The sequence below is a fragment of the Drosophila santomea genome, chromosome 2R (genome assembly GCF_016746245.2).
Source record: "Drosophila santomea strain STO CAGO 1482 chromosome 2R, Prin_Dsan_1.1, whole genome shotgun sequence".
NCBI classification, from domain to species: domain Eukaryota; kingdom Metazoa; phylum Arthropoda; class Insecta; order Diptera; family Drosophilidae; genus Drosophila; species Drosophila santomea.
In genome coordinates, this window is record NC_053017.2 from 15,891,218 (window position 1) to 15,915,761 (window position 24,544).

The 24,544-nt window shown below is 41.5% G+C and overlaps 1 protein-coding gene across 3 annotated transcripts in view; it reads left to right on the forward strand.

Annotated features, from left to right (window-relative positions):
* Positions 1 to 24,544, forward strand: part of LOC120447252 (putative polypeptide N-acetylgalactosaminyltransferase 9) — a 58,758-nt gene that overhangs the window by 3,766 nt on the left and 30,448 nt on the right. For 2 of the 3 annotated variants that reach the window (XM_039628780.2, XM_039628778.2), the window contains exons 2-3: positions 11,629 to 11,687; positions 21,572 to 22,351. In XM_039628780.2, the coding sequence (XP_039484714.1) occupies positions 21,961 to 22,351 (391 nt within the window). In that variant the 5' untranslated portion in view covers positions 11,629 to 11,687; positions 21,572 to 21,960. The remainder of the gene's footprint in view (positions 1 to 11,628; positions 11,688 to 21,571; positions 22,352 to 24,544) is intronic. The other variant, XM_039628779.2, reaches the window with a different exon arrangement.

Genomic DNA, 24,544 nt, shown 5'->3' on the forward strand with positions numbered 1-24,544 from the left:
AGAAAGTTGCTCCTTGGAAGAATCCTTTAGCACAAAAGCTCAACCGTAACTCCTTCCGCCAAACAAAGCGAGATCTTTTGTCAAAACTTGCGTGGTGTGCTGGTCTTCTGCTGATTTCGGGTTTATTTCTCATGTTTTATGTTTTGTTTGCTTCTGGCTGGCCCCTTTATAATTCTGCTTCCTTTGCCTGATAACAATGCAAAACAAAACTTTTTAGCAGGCTTTTATGTACTTGTACTCGTACCCACACGTACACTAATTCATTCTGGAGCATTCTGTAGTGTGAGTAACTCAAAGTTGTTGGAACATTTTGGCAACTGCTTTCAGCTGCTTTTGCCTTTTTGGCTCCTTTATTGTTCGCAGCTATCCATGAAAGGAGTGCGGAAAGTCTGACGCGTAATTCATTACTTGTTGAGGGTTCGGTTTGTTCTGCAGCCTTAAGTCTGAGCTTTTGTGTTTGTGCTTGCTTGGGCACATTTCCCTGGCCCTCTGAGGGCTTGCGGAAGTTTCAGCCGCGATATCGCACAAACTACTTGGCTCCTCGCTGGTCGTCCCCTCTAATCTGCCTGCTCTGCTCTCTCATATGCCTAATTCAACTTAAATACTGGCATAATGTAAGCAAAGCCAGCACAAAAATGCCACAGTGTGATAAGCCGTTTATTGAATTGAATACAAGTGTATGTACATATAATATATGTAATATGTACATATTTCCTTCTGTGGCGGAATTACTTTTAAAAATAAAATATTTTTTGAAGATAAAATAATTTATGTTGACTTTAAAGTTTGTTGACCTTTTACCACACCTTAACGTCTTTAGAAAACCGCGAAAGACTTCGCACATACTTAGTGTCGACATTTAAGTACCTTATTAGCTAAAATACATAACAAATTTAAAAGTACTCATTAAATATTTATTTCTAGTGTGCAGAATGCGATTAACAAATGCGTGCTCGCACAATATTTATTTTTCATAATTTAAAGCAATCCATTATACGTATATGTATAATCCAGACAAGCTGTATAAATAAATCCCGAAAACGGCAAGATCTTCACTTAAATATATGTTGAACTGAACGCATAAATATTTTGCTCCTCATTTCGTATTCACAAGTTGCTGAGGAGTATTCCCAGTGCGGTATCCTTGGGTCATATACTCCAAATGAATACATTGTTTAACCATTATGTCAGGCCCACATGTGAAGGCTTTCTTCATAAATTCATAAAATTTCATACACATAAATTCGCCGACAGTTTACATTTGGATTGGCGTGTATATATATGTATGTTTATATATGGAGGAACCCTTTTGTTTATATGATAATGAGTGCCCAGTGCGCCTCAGTGCGGTTTCTGTTGATTTCTGCTGATTCCTCACAGACAATCCAATCTATTTCGCCTGCTTTTCAGCCTATTTTGGACAGAATTCCTTGCCTTCCGTTGGCCCAAAAGCCCGTGACATGTGGCGGGCAATAAGCGGGCTGCTGGCCAATTTATGGCCATGGATACTATAAATTGTGGCCGAGCTATTGATTTGCTGTTGCCATTCTGCTGCTGCGTGTGCTGACAGTTGACAGTTGAGTTACAAGGTCATTAAGTGGGGCACTGCGAGTGCGAGTGCTATTTCGAGTGGGAGTGAGTGGGGAGTGGGTGGCAAAAGAGTGGAGCTCGGGACCCCCAAACATGAACCCGTTTTTGTGCGTCATGAGATATATGTATGTATGTGTATCTATCGCACTCTGCGTGTTTGTCCGCGCAATTGCGGTTAATGTCCAAAGCGTGAATTCATTTCCGTTTTAAAAAAAATCTCTTTTTTCTTGTGTTTAAGATTTTTGATTGATTGATGTTTTGGGTTAGAGAGGCTGAAAGGTCACTGGAATGACTGGCAGCAATCCCTCATCTTTTGTTGGTGCCAACAAAGGGAATACACACAGATTATCCCTCGAATTGAGTTGTTCTGCCTTTTTGTATGCCATCGAGATACCAATCTTTTTGAGGTGTTCTTTTAGCCGTCGTTTCTGCTGCGTCTGCTGTGCTCTGGTATTAGATTACCATTCCTGTTCTGGGTCAATTAGTTTGTTTGGTCAACTGTTTGACACTTCGATAAGGCTCTAACTGGTAATGGAAATGGAAGTGGGTCGCCCCAGTGGCTCGAAAGTGCAATGTGAAAAGATGCGAACGCTTTCACCCAACTCTCGAGTGGCGAGGAGATACGAGATACAAGATACACATACTGACAGCTACTTAATCGAAGTAGCCGCAGTCTAAAGTGAAATGCGGCGCAGATTTTTATGCATTTGCAGCTGACCAAAACCAAAACCAAAACACTGACGCAGACCCAGACCCGGACTCCAGATTCGAAACCCAAGATGAGTCGTCTCAGTTTTCAGGGCAGTTGACTGCCGCATTCCACTCAAAAGATGCTGCAGGCCCCAAAAAAACTACACACACTCGTACATGTGTAAGCCAAAGTCTGGTCTCTGGGTACACTGAAAAAATGTGGCTCTCTTTATAAAGATTTTACTCATATCTGTTTACATTTGATCAGTGCGAGGTGTGTATACTATTGTATATAACATAAAATGTTTTTCAGCTTTACTTCTTGTGTTATGTATGCCATAAATATGTTTCTATCATTAAAATCAGCGCTTTTTACAATCTTCTTGGCCCATTTTTCGCTGTGCATATCTTTGTTTTTGGTGGATGCAGGAGAACCTGTTTGGTTTGGGATTTGGCTTCTTTTTTCCTCTCATTTTTTCTTGTATGTTGAAAATTTACGAGTTTGGCGAATACCCAGCGAGAAGAATTCAATGAACTCGTCTTCTAAGTTGGCTCCGCCGTCTGCCGGGCTAAGTGGGCAGATCCCAGACATGGTCTTAGGCCATGTAAATGGGGGTTCTCAACAACCCACCAGGCCACCATCCCACCATCCCACCATCTACCATCCCCTCGCCCAATCCCAGAAATTGCTTTCGAATTGGATTAGCTGCATAAAAAAGTTTCTTTTGTAGGCCCACAAAACTTGTAGGCCGCATGTTGCAGTCGTGTTGATTTGTTGTTGCCGCTTGTCCCAACATTTGTCTTGTCATTGTTTTTACTTTTTTTTTTTTTTTTTCCTTTTTTTTATATTTGTTTGTATAGTTTCATAGTTGGCATAGGCCGGAGGATGTCTCCTTTTGGACCTGCTCGGTCGGTCGGCAATTAGCAACAGACTCTGCTCCACTTGCCCCATCGTCTGTGACAAATCTGTGCACTGGCCGCCCCACCCACTTGCCGAAAGATATTTTTAATTGTGGACAACGCTCAATTAGTGCTCAAGTTATAATTAAATGTAGCCAAAGCACTGATGGCCACTAAGCGACACTAACAGTCGGGCATCTAAGTTTTAATTGCCGTCATTTGCTGAAGTGCCTGAAATGGCACAAATGCCTGAAATGGCAGATAGGGGAAATGAATGGGGGAAATCACTATAAATACGTTTGTGCGAAAGAAGAGTTTTGAATGCGAATTAGTTTGTGGCGCTCTGGGCCATTGGGCTAGACCATTTTGCTGCGCAAGTTGATCGGGATAAACTGAAAAGGCAAAATCTTATCAAAATGTAGCATTCACAAATGTATTTCATAAGCATTGAGACTAAATAAATCATTTAATAAACTTTATTTTAAAAGATACCTTGTGTGGATCTTTAAATTGCTCATAAATAATCAAATACTGAATTGGCAATCAAATATTTTAAATTCCTCAAAATCAATCGCACACAAATTAACATGTGAAAATTCCAAGTTCTTTAAATTCGTTAATATCAAACATCATCAGCTTATTGGTATATTTTTGTTTATATGTCGAAACTATTCGCCAGCGAATCATCTTTTATTCATTGCCTCAGATAATATCCAACTATTTTAATTGAATAAACAATAGACGTTCGAAGCATTTAACTGCCTATATCACAAAGACCAAAAGGCAAAAACATCTTCAACTTGTGGCAACAGAAGCAGCAATAGCAGCTCTAATGACTTGAACTAACCTTCGGCAACAAATCACGGCTGTCAGAAGTGGCGGCAGAAAAATGAAAAATAAATGTATGGATAAAAATATAAAATACAAATACAATGGGCAGCAGAAGATTTAATAAACCACCACCACCGCCGACACCGAAAGGCCAATCGAGAGAAACCTGTTGCAATTCGTTGATTTTGCCTCCAACAGCGACGGGTTTTGTTAAGTTTATGCCTTACAGTGCTTTGTTTTATATACATAAGTTTGTAAACTACTGCTGGCTTTTTGTTGCAATGCCACAGAGTGTTCTGCCGGCTCTTGTTCACAGTTTCTGTTCCGCTGTTTCGGCATTAGAAGACATGGATGTTCATTAAACCGTAACCGCAGCAACACAGCAGAATCACCAGAAGTTGTCAAGCTCTCGAGCTCACCTGAGCCGCACATTGCCGCAAATGCCAATGCAAATGCCTCAGGTGAGCTCAAGTCACCTCGAGCGCAGAGAGACAGGCATATCAGTGGCATTTAACCAGGAAGGTGCCAATGTTGGCCAAATCGAAAACGAAGTAAGAGTGCCCTTTCAAGAATAACTAAAACGTGGTTGCTATCGAATACTAAACAAAGTACTACAAAATTTATATAAGGAATGTTTAGGAAATCTTAGAAAAACTTTCAGTTTAGTTCGTCAATCAATACGTCTGTGAAAAATTGTTTAGATAAGACTGGAAAAGTTTTTGTAATTAGTTTGCTAAGAACTAACTTAAGCTATTTATGTTTAGTTTCATGAGCCCAAAATAGGCCACACTAGTTTGTTTTTTGCAAATCAATTAAAATGGTAATTCGATTTTAAGTGAATACCAATGCTAATTGTTTTTATGTCTAACAGTAAATAGCTAAAAGTGCCTTTAAATAAGTCACACCCTGCGGTTCTTTAAAGATACAACCCGATCCTCGTCAGCCATCAAGCGAAAAAAGGTTTCAGTTTACAAGTTTGGCCAAAAAGAAAAAAAAAACGATAACCACTAGAGAGTCAAATGCGCTTTTGGCCTTCGGGCAACAAACTTTACACAGCCATTGGAGCTTGGTATATCTTTTCTGCTCCTAACTTTTTACATTTGTGGCAAATGTTGCATCATCATTAATACAAAACGGCCGCGGCAACAAACAGTACAATCGGTGATGATGTTTCGCTTGGTTGGGGCTTGTGGTCCCCCATCTGCAAAAATACACCCCGCACCTTCTGTGGAGCACAGTCTTTCCACTACTGTTGCCCTCTGTTCATTGCAAATCGACACTTTCAAATGCAAATGCTGGAGATGATGACAGCTGTAGCTTCTCCCATTTTTTCATCAGCTGTGTACCGCGAAAAATCGGTCAAAAATATAATTAAAGCGATATATATATTTATATCAGTTTAAAAAGTACTATTTACTTCAGACCAATTAGGGTGAATTTAGTTTTTAATTTGTAGTTAAATGTATTTAACTTTGGACTAGAAATTGTTCGCTGTGCCGGCGCTTAGCCTTTGGGCCTGAAATGCTAATGGTTAAAGCCGGGCCTATGCGAAGGTGCAGTTCATGAGTCAGCCTAACCAGAAAATGTCAGTGTGATCAAAGAGCAGCAGTGGGTTGAGCCTGAATAAGAAACAGGCTGCACTCTCCACTGACTGCAATTTATCACGGCTTTCTGTTGCAACAGAAAACAGAAAACAGAAAATTTGTGAAATGCATTCAGGTGCCGCAAAATATTTAAAGCACGCCAACGGGGCCCACAATCGCCGCTCTCCGAGTTTAGTGAAGTCATTAAGCTGGAAGTTATGTAACCGAACGGATGGTTCGCCATGGGCCAATTTTCCGAGCCCTGCAGCAGCCGCAACATCCAACTACCAACTACCAACATCTGAACAGCTGAATCTGAAGCTGATTGAGCTGTAATTAGGCGGCTGCTTCATCGGATCTTGTCGGGTTTTTCTCCACTTGTATTTACTTCTTTTTCACCTGGCTGAAGTGTGTGTTGCAAGCCTAATTAGATGGAGCCGCGTTGTCAGTGGTTATGTGGGTCGCCTGGTAATCAACACCCGGCAAAAATGTGTTACAGATATACGCAGATAAAAGTATAATTTGAAAAGCTCCCAGCAAAAGGCAGTCAATTTGACATGAACGCCTGCGAGTCATAAACTGGCATTCCAGGCACGTTGAAAATTAACCAAAAGGTGTATACTGTATACTGTATACGGTGTATACAGTATGCGATATAAATAATACAAAAAAAATAAAAAGAACAGAAGCACCAGAATGAAAAGCATAACTGCCGAATAAAGCGAAAACTGGGCACGGTCCAAAAGGTGTTGAGGTGACCACCGACCAAAAAGGCCAGGTGAACAACCGTCTGATTGCCTTTTGGGGATCTTTACAGCTATTTACTTATGCCGGTCTCGCGCCCTCTCTTTCACTCTCTCCGCTGCCGACTCTTTCTTTCTTTTTTTTTTTTTTTGTTATTTGTATTCCCATTTTCAGTGGCCAAAGACACCTGATTTTTCTTCTTTTTTCTTTGTTTTTTTGTAATTTGTTTTGTTGTATCTGCCAACATGTCGAGCACTCTAATTGTATTTGTTGTTTTCCTTTTTGTTTATAAACAAAGAAAGTTTGTAGAAAAAGTAATTTAAACAACATCGCGGTGGGTGGAATATCTCGTGCGGCTGCAATTAGGGTTTAACCAACTGGAGCTGCAAATGAATTGAAATTGAATCATTTTGGGTGCATATTTAATACTTTATTCCAAGTGTAATTAAGCAATTTGCATGGAAGCTGGTTCTTTACATTGTTAGCATTATTATTTTACTTATTTATACTCGCTCCGGTGAATAGTTGAGTGTGAAAAGTGCGATTAAAATATTTGTACATCCGTTAACAATTTTCGAATAATTTATAAACAACGTTGGATAATTCTTGCAATGCCTGCGCTTACATAATATTTATAAAAATTCACGGAACATTTCCCGTTCCACCTTTCATAAGTCATGATTACATATCTCTCATATTTTCCTTTGAACTCTGGCTAATTTTTTGTTTTGCTTGAAGTTATGTAAACTTAATGCCCGCTCCATCAATGCCGGTAGCTCGGGCTTAGGTTCATTCAGATATTTTTTGCCATCATCATCATCATCTGCTGGCATCGTCATCGTGTGTCTATCCGTTGGATCACATTCACTGTCATTGGTTCCTCCCCGGGGCAGTTTCGCATTTGTTTTTACAGGCATATTTAGTTTTTGCAGTATTGATATCATCAATGAATAAATGCGATAAATGTTTATTATATTTTATTTAGGGCAGTGCTTGTTTTTCCTTTTTTATGGTCATTCTCTTGCATTTTGTGCATGTTTTTCTCTTGGTTTCATCTATTTTTCTGATGTGTTGCACAAGCCGAATATCAAAATGAATTTGTAAAATAATTTTTTCAAACTTTTGATGTGCATAAATCCAACCAAAAACAACAGCCAACAAAAACTAAAACAGAAACAGAAAAAATGCCCTGTGCACAGCAGTTGCACGTATATAAATACGTAAAATGTAAACATTTTTGGCAACGAATGGTCAAATATTTGTTAACAAAGTATACATATGTGTGTATAATGAATGGAAAATGTAAAATGAATGGTCACTGGGGAAGGGAGGTGGAGAGCTAAACAAAGAATTGCGGCAAGGTGCAAATATTCTGTTTTGTTATCCGTAATGAATGTATGCAAATAATTGCCGCATCGAGTGCAATGAATTTACAAGCTTGTGTTTCGTTCGGTATTTATATCTCAATATTTGCTTCAATATACACGTGGCCCATTAATCAGACTTTTCTTCGATTTCGGTATCAATAGGTTGAATAACTGTCGGGCTTTTATTGTAGAATGATAAACTTGCTTGGCGTTTGATATGATGATGGTATTATTTTCTATTATGATTTCTTTTGAATTGATAAGCGGCTTTTGATAAGGGATCCCGTCAAATAAATGGAGAAGGTACAACAAATATACGTCGTTTGCTGATAAATTTAGTTGACAATTTCAAAGTTTAACCAAGTTAAGCAAAGTTTTATGCGTGCTCATCTGCTTCTCCGTTCAATTAATTTTAATTTTGCATATCTGAGGTTCCAAAGAGGTGGATGTTTATATTTTCCTAGAATAGTGAAGATATCTGCCTTTCTTAGTTATCTGCCCCGCAGATTACGCAAACTGAAAATAAAGTCGAGTCCAATTTTTCGATAGTCTTCTAAGAAACTGTCTATCTGATATAGTTCTTGGCAACACTTGTAAGAAATTAAATTTAAACTAGCATTGAAATTGTTTTCTGTATGTTAATAACTGTCTAAAATGTGTGAACTTAGATTTATAGCTTTGAGTATGCATTCACCCCGAAATTATCTGCATATGACTAATAGAGTTGTGAATTCTCTTCTCGGCACAATGTGCGTTGCAAGTTGCATATTAAGATTGAAACTGTAAACTATCTGTGGCTGTGGGTAGCAACGACAAACTTGTAGATTCAAATACTACCCACACTCGCAGATACAGGAAAGTGCAGTAACACAACTCTTCGAGGCCATCGCTGGCGTCACTATAAAATCGCAGCCGCCTCGCCTGCAACTTTTACAATCGCAGCTAATTAGCGAATTCATGCTAATTTCGAAATGTAACAAATAAAATTACAACGTGCACGTGTCACTTTGTGTAATTAGTTGCAACATGTTGGCAAAAGTTTAAGCACTCGAGAGGGCAAAGATAAGTCCTCTCCCCTCCTCGTTTCGAGTGATAAAACAAAAGTTATGTCCCATGGGAACGCTGGAAAACTGCTGAGCGCATAATTCATAATGAAGATGTTGTAAGGAGCGATCGCTCCAAAGTCTAGACAAAGGGAGTGCTCGTTTATCACAATGCAAAAATGGGGCTTTCAGAAGGGGCCGGTCCGTGGGTCCTCCCCAAAGGAGGCTGTTCCCTGGGATTCTAAAGGAAGTCTGCGCATAATTACATCTCTTAAGAACTGGCCCGGACGTCTCCGCCTCTTTCTATGGACAGTTGAGAGGTGCCCACGGGACACGATTCGAAAAAAAGTTCATTTTAAAATTTAAAATGGTGCGCATAACTTTGACTTATTGTTTTATTACAGCATTGTTGCGCAGTTTCAGGAAATACTTTTTAAGGCATGAAAATTTTTAAATACTCATACTTATTTTAGGTAAACTAGCTATCAATGCGCTTGACTAACATAACATAGAACACATTATGAATATGTTTTTGGGTATCACAACTAGTAGAATAGCTTTAGAGATACTACATTTTACCCCATTGCACCATCGTGTCACGAGGTCATTTCTATTTGAAAACGGACAGCTACTGAAACCCTTTGAAGGCCCAAATCGATTTTAGTTATTGATTGTAATGATTCCTTGGGCCTCATCCTTTATGCCTGCTGCCCCTTGGCCTCCATCCATCCTTTCGCAGTGCTATGATTAATTTTTGTGTCGAGTCAGGTTTTGTGGGCTCTTGTTGTTGCTGGTGCCTTTTGTGATTTGAAAAATTAGTGCAAACTGCAAATGATCATAAATCAAACAGTTTTGTTGATTGCATTCGAAGTGCCCACAAATTGCATGATTCTGCAATTTCTGGACTGCATCTCCTCGCCAAACCTGCAGTTTGCATTCCCCGGATGCTGCTGACACGACAACAACACTGGAGTCCCATGTCCCTTGTCTCTTGTCCTTTGGAAGTCGAGGGAAGTGGTGGGGGGACTTTGGATGGAATGGGGTAAAGGGCATTCCTGGCCATGTCGCCATGGTAGTTCCGCAAATAACTCGGATTTTTATGAGGCAAAAACAACTGGCGAAGAATTATTGGCTGGCGTGTGTATCTTTTTCGGACTCTTATTGCCGAGCAAGCCTGCAATTTTTATTGTATTGTAATTAAATGACGTGTAGAAGGGCCACATTTGCGTAGCCTGACTTTATCGAAACCTTTGAATGTTTCCCAATGAGAGACCTACGTTTGTAGTTGCGATGACGAGACACGGTGATAACTGGTTTTCCAGCTAAGCAAATCCACTCCACCGACTTTAGTTAATACACAACAAAAAAAGAAAAAGAAGCATCGCGTGTTTAGTTATGGCCACACGACCTTCGCTCATCGATGATTATGCGGGATATAGCATTGACCACTCAAAACGGTTCAAGACAATTGCACAAAATTCACTCCCATATCCGATGATGATGATGATAGTGATGATAGTGATGATGATGATAGCTCCGGTCGCCATGACGTAATCCCAGCACTTTGTCCGTCGATCATTAGCAAATAATTTACGCCATTTATTTTGGCAGCCAGAGCAAAGTGGAGTTGGAATACCTTTCGGCAAGAGGGAATCGTTCTTGTAATCGGCTTAAAGTTTATGAACCACCATTTACCTTAATGAACTGCCATCGAGGTTTTCAACAGTTTGGGTGGTCGATGCCTGTAAGTAGCTTAAAGTCGATCGCCACAGCAGTTTGTTCTCGCTTCTGTGTTTTGTTTTCCAGTTGCATCAGCTTCGCTCTTATCTGGCATTCGGGCAACATTGTATGTTTAGCCAGGGGAAATGCAGTCTGCTCTCAAAGCAGCGCTAATTAGTTTTGCCATTTCAATTAGCCCACCGATGTGTCGTCGAGATGGGACTTTGGCCATGCCCATCTATCTGGGTGAGTTGGTCACCATATCCACATCCTCTACAACGTCTACTGCCCACACCATGTAGCACACCATATCTCAACGTCATGCGATTGGATCGGGGTTCTTGGCCAAGTTGTCTGTCCTCGTATGCCTTGAAGTAGCTGCTGCATATCTGGCAGACAACGGCCAACACCTAACCGGTTTGGCAGAGCACACAGGGCAAAATGGCAAAAAGCAGGAAAAATATGCGATAATACAGAATAGTATGTGGGCGTTTGAATTGAACCCGAGAGAAAGCCGAAAGCCAGGTGAAGTAAAGTTGTGAAGAGAAGAGAAATGTCGGAAAGCCCGCTGGGGGACACTAAACCATATTGATTAGCCGGTGACCCCAAAATGAAAATGTTGCGAAAATGCTTAGGAATGTTTGCTGGCAAAAATGGGGATCAGGCAATCTGCATGCTAGACTTTATAAGCTATGAAAACTGAAAATAAACTAAACTGAAACTAAATTCTTTTCTTTTTAATGGTAATTTAGGTTAAATTGCTTAGGTAAAAAGGTTTTTTCAACAATTACCGAAAAAGATGTATTTTAATTACGTTAATAGCACGCCATAAATATCACTCTTAATGGCTGTTTCCTGAACAAGCGCTTGCCATTTCTAAGCCCATAAATTCTGAATATTAATTTCATATTTAACGCACTACCCGAATAATAATAAAACCCTTTATTATGGGAAATTCAACACGTGCGTGGCCTGGCCAAAACGGAAATGAGTACTGCCCCCACAAACATATGGACTCGGTGCCATAAATTCATAGCCTTACACAAATAATTAAGCGCCTAGTGATCTAGAGCTACAAGCACTCGCACTATCAGTTTGATAATGGAAAATGAATCGAAGCTCCATCTAATATTCTGTGTGCATATTTCTCTGTAATTGCAGCTCTTGTGGTCACGCTCCCAGAAAAGTATCAGGCAGCGGAGAAGGAAACGCATGCAAAGGTGAGCAAACTGGAGGGAAAACAAACAAATTTTCAATGTCAATTTGTAGTTGGAATTTATGATAGCCATTGTTTTGTGCGCCAAATATGGCTAACAATTTCACTGAACATGGCCGGCTACTTACGGCCAACTAACTGGCCAGGAGGCCAGGTTTCATTGTCTCGATTGTGTGTCTGTCGCAGCCGTTTATATGTATTTATTTTTCTTAACTTTTTTTTGTGTGTGCGCACGGCTGTCGGACCTGGCTCTCGCTCTTGGCCTCGTTATTGTGCCAAATGGCCATAAAAGGTTAATTGGGTCCTTAGCAACTCTCCTGCAACAAATAATGCTGGCATTCCAGAGGCACTTGGACGGCTGCCTCGTCTACCTAGGCGCGACATAGAAAAATCTTAATTAGTTAATTAAAACAACAAACAACTGCAGTCGCGACAAGAACTGGTCAACTGCTTCAATGGTCCTGTTTTCTCCTCGCATTTTGTCCTTTTCAACGCTTTGAAGTTAGCTACACAGAGACAAAATCACAGGGGTTTGTTTTATACTTATGAAAATGTTAAAGATTGGTCCTGCTGTTCATATGAATGTGAATAAGCTCAATTTGAATTAGAGAAACCCCTTTATGATTTCTATATGTGATATTTAAAATTATAGTATTTTTTTGAAAATATATTTCAGGATAGAAAAAAATTTAAAAAAAAGTGACATTGCATTTTGCCCCTCTGCACTTTTCTGTTCTGTTTTTTAAGGGCCAGACTGCAAGTAGTTCACTTGGGCTACTGCATAATTCATTCGGTTTTAATGACATCGAGGCGTGGATGGTGGACTTGGATAGAGACACGTTGTCTGCTCCTCCATAGATCCATCCATTCGCTCCTGCAAATCCCTCGAGGTGGCATTAAACTATGAAAGGCATTTAGTTTAGCGATTTATATAGGCGACTTTTTGACAGTTTTATGTCGCCCAGATACAAATACAGCTACAGCTACAGAAACAGATACAAAACCAGATACACGTTGTCTGCCGATAACGAGCTTGCAGGCAGCTGAAATGTTTTCTTTGCAGCCTCATTAAATGGAGCGGCAAATGTTTATATATATTTATGTGGCGGCCACACTCGCCCCACAAATACTCGTTATCCTTTGGCCATCGTCGATGCAATTGCCTGGCAGGGATTTATTTGCTTTTAAGCAGTTTGTAATTGCCGTTCGTCCAGCGTACCAGCAGTGTAATCCACCAGATACCAGATAGTAGCAGGAAAGACCAAAGGGTTCTGGGTTTCTGAGTTTCGGTCCGAAGCAGGGAGCTTAGCTCCCAGAGGATTTCAAATTGATTTTACCTTAACGAACCGAATTAAAAGGGCTGAGGTGCAAACGCGTTTAATGAGGAACTGTGATGTTAGCTACAGCTGCTGGAATTAATCAGAGGCAACTAATAAATGGGAAAGATTATGCTTTCTAAAGAATTAAATTTGTTGGGCGCGTGTAATTATTGGGCGCGCTTATTATAATCAGTAGACCACACTAAAAGCACAGTGTGACCTTGCTAGCTTGTTAAATGGGCTTTGGGCAAGCTGAATCAATTCATTTTGAATGATTTATTGTCCTAAACTTATTCTTATGTATCAATCTTAAAGAGTTGGAAACTTTTCATATGCCCTTTATAAAAGGTATTTTATTTTTGGAAAGCTATGCTCAAAAGTTCGGGCCACAACTTTTCCCAAAACAAGCAAACTTCTTGACAGGTTCAAAGTCCAGTCAATTTCCATAAAGTTTTGTATGCAATATCATTTATGATCTAATTTGACTCATCTCCATTTCCCCTCCATGCGACCTTTTGCCAAAAATATAAAAACTTTTGCTTGTAGCAAATTGTTGAACATGGCAAACCTCTGCGAAAAATTCCAACGAATATTATTTTCAATTTCATCTAGCTTCACAAGTTTTATTCTTCCTAGTATTTTCCACTTTCTGCACCCCAACTTGGCCACAAAATGTGGGCCCTAATCTGATGCCGGCCGAAATGAGCAGTCGAAAAAGGGACAAGAAATATATATAATAGCAGCATGTAATGTTCATGGACATGGAGAAATGACCAATAGGTGTTGGATGAGGGGAGAGTTGGGGCAATGACAAAGGCGTTGGAGCCCAAATTCGGAAAATGAAACCATTTTTGTCATTTGACAGGCAATTTTCAGGCGTAACGTTTTCGATTTTTCTAGCCCTCGGCCGTTCATTTTCCGCCACAACGCAACCGAATTATCTGCTTTGGAAAAAGGGCGGCCCAAAAAAACATAAGAGAAATAAAATGTCTGCTGCCCTTTTGGTGACCCCAAAAAAAAATCTATATCAAAATCTGACGATGTTAGTTTATATGGCCAAAAGAGGCAGAGGGCGGATGTGTGTCCCCAAATCTGTTGCCATTTCTCATGTTTCGGTTGCCCGGCTCACAAAACATTTTTCCACAATTTCCACAAATTCCACAAGCCTGCCAATCTGCTGGGCACTGGTAACTGGGAACTGGGAACTGCGATGGTGTGGAATATTTAATCGAGCTGCCACATTGAAATATATTGAGTGCATTACCAAATCCAGCAGGCAGCATCCAGCAGCCGCTCACAACTCAAATCTAGCTTTGGGCTATCATTTGATTAAATCTAAATCTGTTTACGAGCCGCACTTTTCCCACCCGTCTTCCCTTTTTTATAGTCCCAGGCAGTGCAGGCAATAAATTAATTTTTCCCTCTTTCGCTATTGTTGGTGGTTTGTTTTTAGCTTTTTGTTTGCTCTGGGAAAACCTGAACAAACAAAATTAACGCTGATAACTTGTTGTGTGTGGTTCGTTCTTTTTCAGTAGTTTTGGCAAACAGTTAGAGCGACGGATTGTTATTGTCGAGTTTTGCTAACGAATTAGAGTTGTGGTGTTTGTGTCTCTGAAAATATGCTAAATGGAAAAGAGCTTTGCCCCAAATAGAGGTGCTAAATAATATCAGGGTCAAATTCATTTGCATAGACCAACCTTTTTTTTGGTAGAAGATAGCAGTTCAATTTACTGGAAGTGGGCAAATAAATCAAATGATTCAAATCATAAATAAATGAGTAAACTTTCCGATTGACGAGCTTTACAGAAAGGAGGGAATGGCTCAATTAACTTAAAAGTCAGCGATAGGTAGTTGCCAGTCGTTTACTCTGTTTTTCCGCTAATAAATATTTAAGTTTCTTTGAAATTAGTTTCTTATTCAATTTGGCAAACTCTATGGTCAAATGGCCAAGAGCCAGGCGTATTGAAAGCGGCAAAATGCAATTCCCGCTCTGAAGTGCACGGAAAAACCAACAAAAGTCGAAACTCAAACAAAAGCCGAAAAGGCTAAAAAAAAAAAAACGAATTTAAGGAAAGAACCGTGAAAATCGTGAAGATGCCGCCAACTGGTCAGGTTGAAAAATGGAAAAATGGCCTGGCATGGCAAGGGAATCGGAATTGAGGGCCCGGCGAAATGGCTTTGACTTCAAACTGAAACTGGCAAAAAAGGGGCAAACAAATAAATATTGGGGTCGTGCAATAAAACAGAGGGAAATCGCCGCACACTACACTGCTACACTGCAGGTGGAAAATGCATGCATATGCAAATGAACAATTGATTTCCTTGCGGCCCATTTCAAGTTTTATTTGAATCGAATTTTCCTTTAAAATTGGCCTTTTCTCTTTCGCTCTTGCGATTTGCTACGCCGTTGCAGACATTTACTTTCTGGCCAACTTGCTTGACCCCCAAATTAGTTTCGTGGTTTCTGCTTGTTTTTGGCAAGGCATTAGACAGTGGAATGTTGACCTTGTTTTTTCGGGCTGTGCAAGTGCAAGGTCAGCCGAAATGGCCAAAAGAAATATAACCGAATTGGAATCAGAGCAGAGAACATTTCGGCTGGACCGAAAACCAAAGCTGAATCTGGGGAATTCTGATTACGTTCTATTTGAATTCTTCTCGCATTTCTCGCCATAGTTTTTTTTTTTTTTTTTGGGCTGGGCTAACAAGTTTGTCAAGTTTCTTTCGGAGAGTTTGTCGAATGAATTAGGCAAAAATCTAGCCCGACTTTTTGACAAGTTTGCTGGCAACAAAGGCAACGATTTGTGGCCAGTTGTCATAGATTATCAAATCAAGTCTGCCGGACAAGAAATAGGAAAATAAATAATTTGATTTGATTTCTGGTTTATGGTTTATGGGCCTCCAATAATGATGATGATGATGGTGATGGTATCAGACGGGCAAGTTTGTTCAACTTTTAGAAACTCCAGGAAATTTTCAGCAGTAAAACTTTCCAAAAATGTAATGACATCTCTAATGAGTTTCCATGCAAATTGGCAATCAAAACTAGATATTCCCAAGAGAGAAAGACGAAAACTCCATGAATCTCGTTGACTGGCAATTATTTAATTGCAGTTTAATAGCCCCCCTCACTCGCTCATCCTGTAATTTATTTTCAAACAATGCAAAGTGCACACAAAAACGGCAAAAAGCCAAAACACACACACACACACAGATGGATGGAAAGAAACAGATGTTAGAGGAAAAACATTTAATTACATTTTCTAGATGTGTGTGGAAAGGCATTCCTGTTGCCCCCGTTTGTCAAATTAAGAGCCATGAAAAATGCGTGGCATGTTACCAATTGTCGGATTGGTCAGGATGCAGGAGAGGATGCAGGTGAGGATGTGGCTGGAACAGGTCCTCCTCGATGGAGCGATTCGAACTGGTTACCTGGCGGCTGCCTGCCTCGCAAATTAACAGTTAAGCGCCAACGGTAAATAATTGTCAAAGACAACAACCAGTCCAAAGATGCAGCCTACCAGCCGTTCAACCTGCAAGACTCACAAAAAAAAGAAGAAAAATAATATATAAAGCGTTTCGTGATGCGCCGCTCACGGGAAAAGCTGAAGATGAAGGCAAAGTCGCGCGCCGGTTGCATTTGCCATCGCAAATGAGGTTTGACTGGTTTCCGTGACATGAACCAAATGCCCAAAAGGAGTTCTGCCAAATACAGTGAAGCTCCGCTTTGGAGGCTGAGAAAATACATAGTATTCAATGGCAGATGTAGTATCAGATTAGAGGGTAAAGACTCAGTCTTGTGTCTTCCAAAACATTAATAATATTTGTAAAGTTGATATTAATTTTTTTTTTAAATGAAAAGACATATTTACGATTTTATTTTTATTAAAAATTAGTAAGCACTTATTGCGTATAGTTCCTACTGTGTTCAATACATATATATGTATATGATGGTATCAGTTCACTCTAACTACTCCATTGAATTCACAGTCTTGAAACGACTAATTGCGAGAAATATGCCATTCTATTCACTTATCTTCATAGAAAGTTTTCTAGATTAAATTCAATTTTCCAAATATTCTTAGATATCTGCAATAGTGCCGCCACAGGCTAATCAGCCTTATTGCATTTAATGCTGATATTTTCTGGCAAAGAACCAAGCTGGTCCCGCCGCTTCAGAAGCACAGACCAAGTCGAATTCAATTACCATCCGTTGAGATTTCAATTTGTGCGGTGTGGCTGCCTGCCTGCCTGCGTTTCTGATTCTCACTGTACCTGCTCGGAAAGAAGACCTGTCGGTCTTTCCATCTGTCTGTCTGCTGGCAGCCAAACCCCATTCATTCCCCTGGCCTGCGAACTTGGCGAAGCTGGCAAGATGCTGGTCTGCTTCTTAGACTGGTAATTCTAGTCGCCTTGGCAACTTCGCGCTGCTGGCGGATGTGCAAATATTTTGATTAAATTTTCTCCATGGCAACTTTCTTTCCACGAAGCGGAGCTGCCTGCAACTGCAGTGGCATCGGCAGCGGCAACCTCATCATCATCAGCAGTTGAAATGGCAGTGGCAGTGGCATCCATCTCCCAGTTTTCTGGCTCTGTTCTGTTCCTAGCCACTTTTGGTGTGTGTATATGGGTGTGTGTTTTCAGCAGTTTTCCCCTCTGATTCGCAAACACGTTTAGCCGTATCCTCGAACTTGACTTACGAATGGACATAATTCCCAAAAATTATGGCCCAAAGTTCAAGCTACAGTCTGACCCATTCAAACACAGCGACTTCATTGCAATGCACTAGAGAACTAAGAACTCATTAGAAACTGCAAAGTTTTCATTTGCCAGCGAATGCAAATGAATATTAAACGCGGAGGAAGGAGGGGAATGGGAGTTCCTTGTGGCTGCGTTTTAATAACTGTGGATTAAGTCTGCATAAATAATAATGATTATAAACTGTGTGAACCGCAGCCAGCGTGAAAATGCACAGTCCGGAAAATTCCTTCCTCCACCCACGAAAAGTTTCCGCATAAGAAAATGACAAATGATCGCCGGGCAAAAGTATTCAAAAAGTGGCTGGAAGAACAGCACGAAAAAGAAAAAAAAAGGCAAGCTGAAACCGTGACAATAAACTTTTCTTACCCGTTCTTCCTGGTCCCATCTGTTCAAAGGAAATGCGAAAAATTCTTGGACTTTGTTATGCGTAATTTGAGGTTTCTTATACCGAACCGAAACGCGCTTGTTCCGCAGGCGCGCCTTTAATTTGCAGTTAAGTGTTCGACGAATTATCTGCGCAATTATTCCTGAAGGCTCTGATTAATGCAGAGCATAGATAAGGCGCACCGAACTAAAAGCAATTTGCGAGGTAATCACTTATGCTCTTTCTTTTCCCATTCCCTATCCGTACTGAGCCACCAGCCACCAGCCTATTGAATTTAATTGTATCTTATCTGGACAGCGGAACCAAGCTGAACTTAACTAGACTCATCGGGAGCGCACAAATTGTTCCACTCGCTTATCAGTCAATTAGCCGTGCGATAAGAGGCAACACGAAGCGAAATTGCAGGTAAATACCAGAAGCCCCAGGAAAACATCAACTTGGGAGAAGTCTGCCCGTCACTTTAACAATGGGAACACTTATCAGGCCTACGAGTACTTCCTTCCCTTGCCTTTTTCACCTTTGTTGTTCAGCTCTCTGCAGTTTTTGGTCTTGGTGTTCCCATATCGCAGGAATAATAAAAGTTTCAATCCACTATCAAGCCGGAAATTGGTTCGTTTTGTGCACAATATGAGGGGCAACTCATCAAACCCACACACCCGCAAATACCTGATAGGTTAATTGGTGATAAAAGACACCACAATTAATTTTCGATTAGTTCCAAGTGAAACTCACATAAATAAGTTTGTAATTGCTGAGCGAATGCCATTCACTATTACGTTTCCTCTGCACTCCGAAAACGGATACATTAGTGATATACGAGTATATGTTGCAAACAGCAAAAACCTTGAAACCTTCTCAAATGCGCTACTAATTGATTTTATATGAATTTTTCGGAAAGAGAACCCAATATAGGCATATTAAATAGCAGCCATGAGTTATCCATGGAAACCCCAATACGACAATCGAAATAAATGAAATACCCATTTAGTAGAACGAAAACCCCAAATGGCAAATATTATGATATCTATGGCCAAAAACATGCATTTCAAACAACATCCCACCGCCAAAAGACCAAATCCCAAACCCCAAACCAAACATTACGCATACGCCCCGTAGACCGCAGCCAAATGAATGCCGCCGCAGTGACAGAAACGCATTTTAATTATAACAAACATTTAAGCGGGGAATTTCAAGTTGCCGCCTGCCATCCATCAAAGAACTCATCAATTATAGCCTGTTGGGAATTTTATTTTGAAGGTGGTTCGCTAAACGATAAGGACATTCAAGTGACTGAATCAGACGACGACGACTTGCATCTGATAAACTAAATTTAGATGGGGAAAACTGACGAATATGACGCGAAACGCCGATAATTAGCGTGTTGTGGACGTGTATTTTTGGCTGCTTCCAAAATAATAATTGAGATTGTCAACATTTGGTTTTGACGTTTCCCCCCGCCCCGCGAACTGTCTGCCAACTTTAATCGCTCTATTTTCCGAGGGCAAACTCCGGCGGAGTTTGTGTGTGCGTCTGTGTTGCTGTTTTTACAGCTGAGTGAGGACATGACATGCTGGTTACGACCCCTGTGAACCCACCTCATCCCGAGGTATTTCTCTTTTGTTTTCAATTTATAAGCGCATACAACGGAAATTGCCAACATGGCGGGGGGAAAATCACAGGGGGCTGGCTGACTGGCTGGCTGGCTGCCTGGATGGGTGGATGGCTGGTTGGCACTTGAACCCAACGAGCCATAACAAAAGGCACACGAAGTAATTAACTTGCATTTATTGTATGCACACATAGTTGCCATGACTAGTTTGCTGGGGCGAAGACCCAAACGTGGAGCGGTGGTTGATGCTGCCCTCTAATTGATAAGCTGCAAGTTGGATTGCCTGGCCCTGCGGCATCCACATCGTTTTGGCCATGTGGCATGTGCAGGCGATTACTTGGGGCCAGAACTGCAGTCTCGGGCCGTCGCGGTGGTCAAGATGCCTTGAATGAGCGCCGATCAAGGCCCCGACTAATGTTTATTAGTTTTCATTTTCCTTATATGCACATTTTCCTTAATAGACTCACTCAGTCGAGGCTATGGTAAATTAGTTATGCCACTGGGCTTACACGTTGGAAAAAGTCTTTGCAACGAGCTACATACATACTTCGTTCTATTGCACTTGATAAATATATAAAAAAAATATATTTCAAGCTGATAAATGTGTCTAAAGTAAGGTATGACTGGATTTCCCACATAAATCTTATCAAATCAGTGACTTTTTATTTACCGATTTTTATATTTCAACTGTTAGCTTGAGCAACGGAAATTCTACATTTATTAAGAAGCTTATATAATACATAGTTAAGTGCTTGAAAATACTTGATTGGAATGGCTGACCAGGGTCTGGGAAATAATCCTGGCACTAATTCAATTGAAAACAATATCAAACGCAGCCTTTAGCATTCACCAGTCACATAATCCACTCCGCGGGCGGAGAAGCAGTCGCTAATTGGATTAGCATCGAAGGGTATTCAACTGCGGTTAGCTGGCCAAAGAACCACAAGTTCTTGTTTGCCGCGTATGATGACGCTACTGCCGCTGCTTCCTCTTCCTTCTCTGGATGCACTGCACCAACCTGACACGCAACTTTACTCTCTGTGGGCCAACCACTTGAGCTCCTAACCCCCTCACTTCCCACCACACTTCACTGTACACTGGGAGAATTTATGTTCTCTGTGCTGCTCGAAGTGAACATTGGTTTATCCAACGTTTGCTGATTGAACTCATTTTAAAGCACACTTTAATAGCTGGTATAACATTCTGGTTTTATTTTTATAACTGTCCCAAATAACAGCCCCAATTAATGCCCAATTGAGGTGCAATTTTCCGGGCATATTGACCATGCTAGTCTGTTTCGGGCATGGACTCCATCGTTGTGTAGGTCCACCTCTGTCCCGTTCTGATTCGTTGGCTTGGGGCTCAAGTGGCGTGTCCATGTCATTTACCTGGCAGCCACTCAAGTGGCAAGAGGACAGGTGCACGGGGTACGGAGCTTCAACGAGCTCTGCGGATCTGTACAAAGTTCTGATGCGGTTTTTGCTGCAATTATATAATATTGACATTAGTTGCATGTTGGCCGTCGCTTTATGTTTACGATGAGGCCGGAGATTGAGACTGAGGGCTGTTTCTAGCTTTGAGCTTAATTGCAAAATGCAGCAGCAGATGCGGCGTCGTAAGGCGAAGATAAAGATGCGGCATCATCAGCAGAAATCCAAAATCAATATTATCGTTAATGACTCAATTACCCGATGTGCGTTTCAATTTAATAGCTTAATGTCATATAAATTAATTGCATTAATCAGCCCTCGAGGGCTGCGCTCTGCACTGAAATTGAATCATCACCTGATGGGCATTCTTACATCTCTCGTTCACAGGCATTTTTCCAAGGATTCTTGCGTTCTGAAAGTTATTCGTTTACACATATCCAGGAGCTTCAGACCGATCAACTGCAGAGACTGCTACGAATCATAGACGTAATCTTCCAAGAAGACAACGCATATCAGAAGGAGGCAGAAACCATAACAAACGATTTGAAGCGAGTGAAACATATCCTGCATCATAAATCATTGCCAGGCTTTGATTAATGTTGCGTATACGCAATGTTGTCGGCCCACGACTTGTACTCTAACTAAAGTGAAAGCTCAAATCGCTCAAAAAAGGAGAGATATTCAGAACCGGCTTCCATTAGCACCTTCTGGGCTACAATCAACTACAACATCTCCATCAGCAGCACCGGTCCAGACCACAAATCCAGAAACCAAAGATGGCCTTCATCTGGCGGCGACGTTCCACGACGATTGTGAAGCTGGTGGCCTTCGCCCTCGCCATTTGGTTTTGCATTGCCTTTCTGGTCTACACGGACGACACCCGGCGCAGAGCCGCCCAGGAGGGCGCTGGTTCCAGTGGGGCGGGAAGTGCACCCGGAGTGGGCGGAGGAGCCGGAGGACTGGGTGATCCCATTGCCTTGGCGCTGAGGAACGAGCCTGCCGGCGAGGACTTTGGCATCAATGGGAATGTCATCGGCGGAGGGGGCCAGAAGCAGGCGCATGATGAGGCCGACATCCCACCCACTGTGGGAAAACATAAGCCCGACCTGGAGGCGGAAAGGCTGCGAAAGAAGGCGGCCGATCAGCCAAAGAAAAAGCCACAAGAAGGTGAGTCTATCTGTCTTGCCCCTTATATCGATTTATAGCATGAGATTTGTGAGCATAGTTTATGTAATATAACGCAGTCAGGAATTTGGCAAACTAAAACTTTTAGAATCCACCTGGGAGAAGAAAGGAAACTATTCTCATTTTCCAAAAATATATGTATCTAGAGATTCCAGTGATAACCAGCATTCTCGGACCATTAGTGCCCATTGCACTTTGCATATCGGAATCCCTCTGTTCTGTGCTTAACAATAAGCATTTATATTGAAATCAGTTGCACATTTATTTCCGACTCACATCCCTGCGATTTCCCCGCTGCTCGCCAAACTATTCAGATGAATTTTTCCGGTCTTGTTATCGACGCCAGAGATTCTATTTTTCCTCGTCCAAAGCATCCGCACCCCCCATCGCCCCGTTTTGCATCCACGAGTTGAGTTTTTTGCACTTCATTTCCACGCAATCGCTTGCAACTAATTCCCATCAATTCAATGCACACGCAGGCGAGATCTCCTCCTCCTTTCCACCCATTTTCCCATTTTCCCCCCCTCCACACGCTCTGAATTTTCCTGTTCGTTTTTTTTTTTTACGGTCACACATCCTCGATCCTTGTTTGGGAGATTGCATTTTGGGTCACTAGCCCGTTGCGATACAAGATGCTGAAAGCGTACCAAACGGGGGATAATAACACATATTGCTTTCCTGTGTTCGCTGCGCTGCGAGGAAAACTTGCTGCCTGTCACACTTCCTTCTTTTGGCCACCGCCTTTGTGCCTTTAAGAAAATTTCTAACAAGTTTTACAACCATGTCGAAGATGCCAGCGGCGCACACTAACAATCCGAACAGCCCGAACAACAACAACATGCAGCGCAGCACTTAACAACTTGGAATTGCTGCCAAACAGCATTTTCAATGTCAGGGCGAGGGAATCCAGAGCGGGGTCCACAGAGCAGAGCAGAGCAGAGCAGAGATAGATATTCGCATTAAGCATTTGGCGGGGAAAAAGAAATAATGTTACTTACTAATCAAGTCAAGGCTTAGGAGCTGGCCCTGGGATTTTACTCAATGGACACTTGACTGGCCGCCCAGGCAAATCAATGAAGCCAGACCAAAGCCAACCAGCCATGAATTTCGAGGTGGCCAGTGAGATAGGGGCGGCTACGACCAGATCCAATGGGCAATGGTCTATAGGCTATGGGAATTGGATAGGGTCCGTAGCTTGTAGCTTCCTGTACCGAAGACCCACCTCCTCCATCTATTGCCTCGCATGTGGAACAAGCATTTAAGATTGCATCAGCATGTGGTCGCTCGGTTGGGCGACAACAGGGAACCGGGGTGATGGAGAAGGAGCTGGGCTGCGAGATCTAGTCTCCCTGGCAGACAATGCACGTATTTGCAATTTCGCATATCATGTTTGCATCTCTCGCTCCTCGCTCCTTGCTGCTTGCTGCTTGCTGCTTCTTTATCATCATACCCATGCCCATGCCCATGACCACACCATTCCAGGCCCCTTACTTCGTCATTATCATCATCCTCGCATTCATGGTGCTGCATCTGCTCATCACCGTTGAGGTGGCAAAGCTACAAGTTGGACCCCGATCCTTGGCAGCAAGTCTGCGGATCTGCAGCATCGGCAACATCGGCAACATCGGAGGCATCAGCAGCTGCCCCATGGCGTCAAAATTGTGTGCAAGCCTACAAACGTTTACCAACACTCCCAGGAAAAGGGCTCGCACAGGGCGAACTATTTATTTTCAGGCACAGTGAAACCTATAGAGAGAGTCTACATAGACTTTTGCTAGTATGCCAAAGGTTTCCAAACAAGTTTATAATTTAATTTGCCGCAAACAAGCAACAGTCGCTATCGCCAAATTTATCTTATGCAATGTATATGGCAGGGTGTAAAAATCTGATTGTGTTTATTTCCCTGATAAGTTTGGTGTCTTTTATTACGAATGAGTACTATCCAACTAATTAGCTATCATCCATGTATTGAAAGTAATTACAAATACATAAAAGCATTAGTCATCGAACAAGATCGAAACAAGTTCGCAACGGAACTTCTAGATTCTAGTAAAACAAGCAACTCAACACGTTTTATTACACGCCTGATATAATGGCATACTAATGATGTCTATATAAAACTTGATTCTGATGTTTTGCATTTGACGAAACCCATTTCACTTATCTAAATTTTCA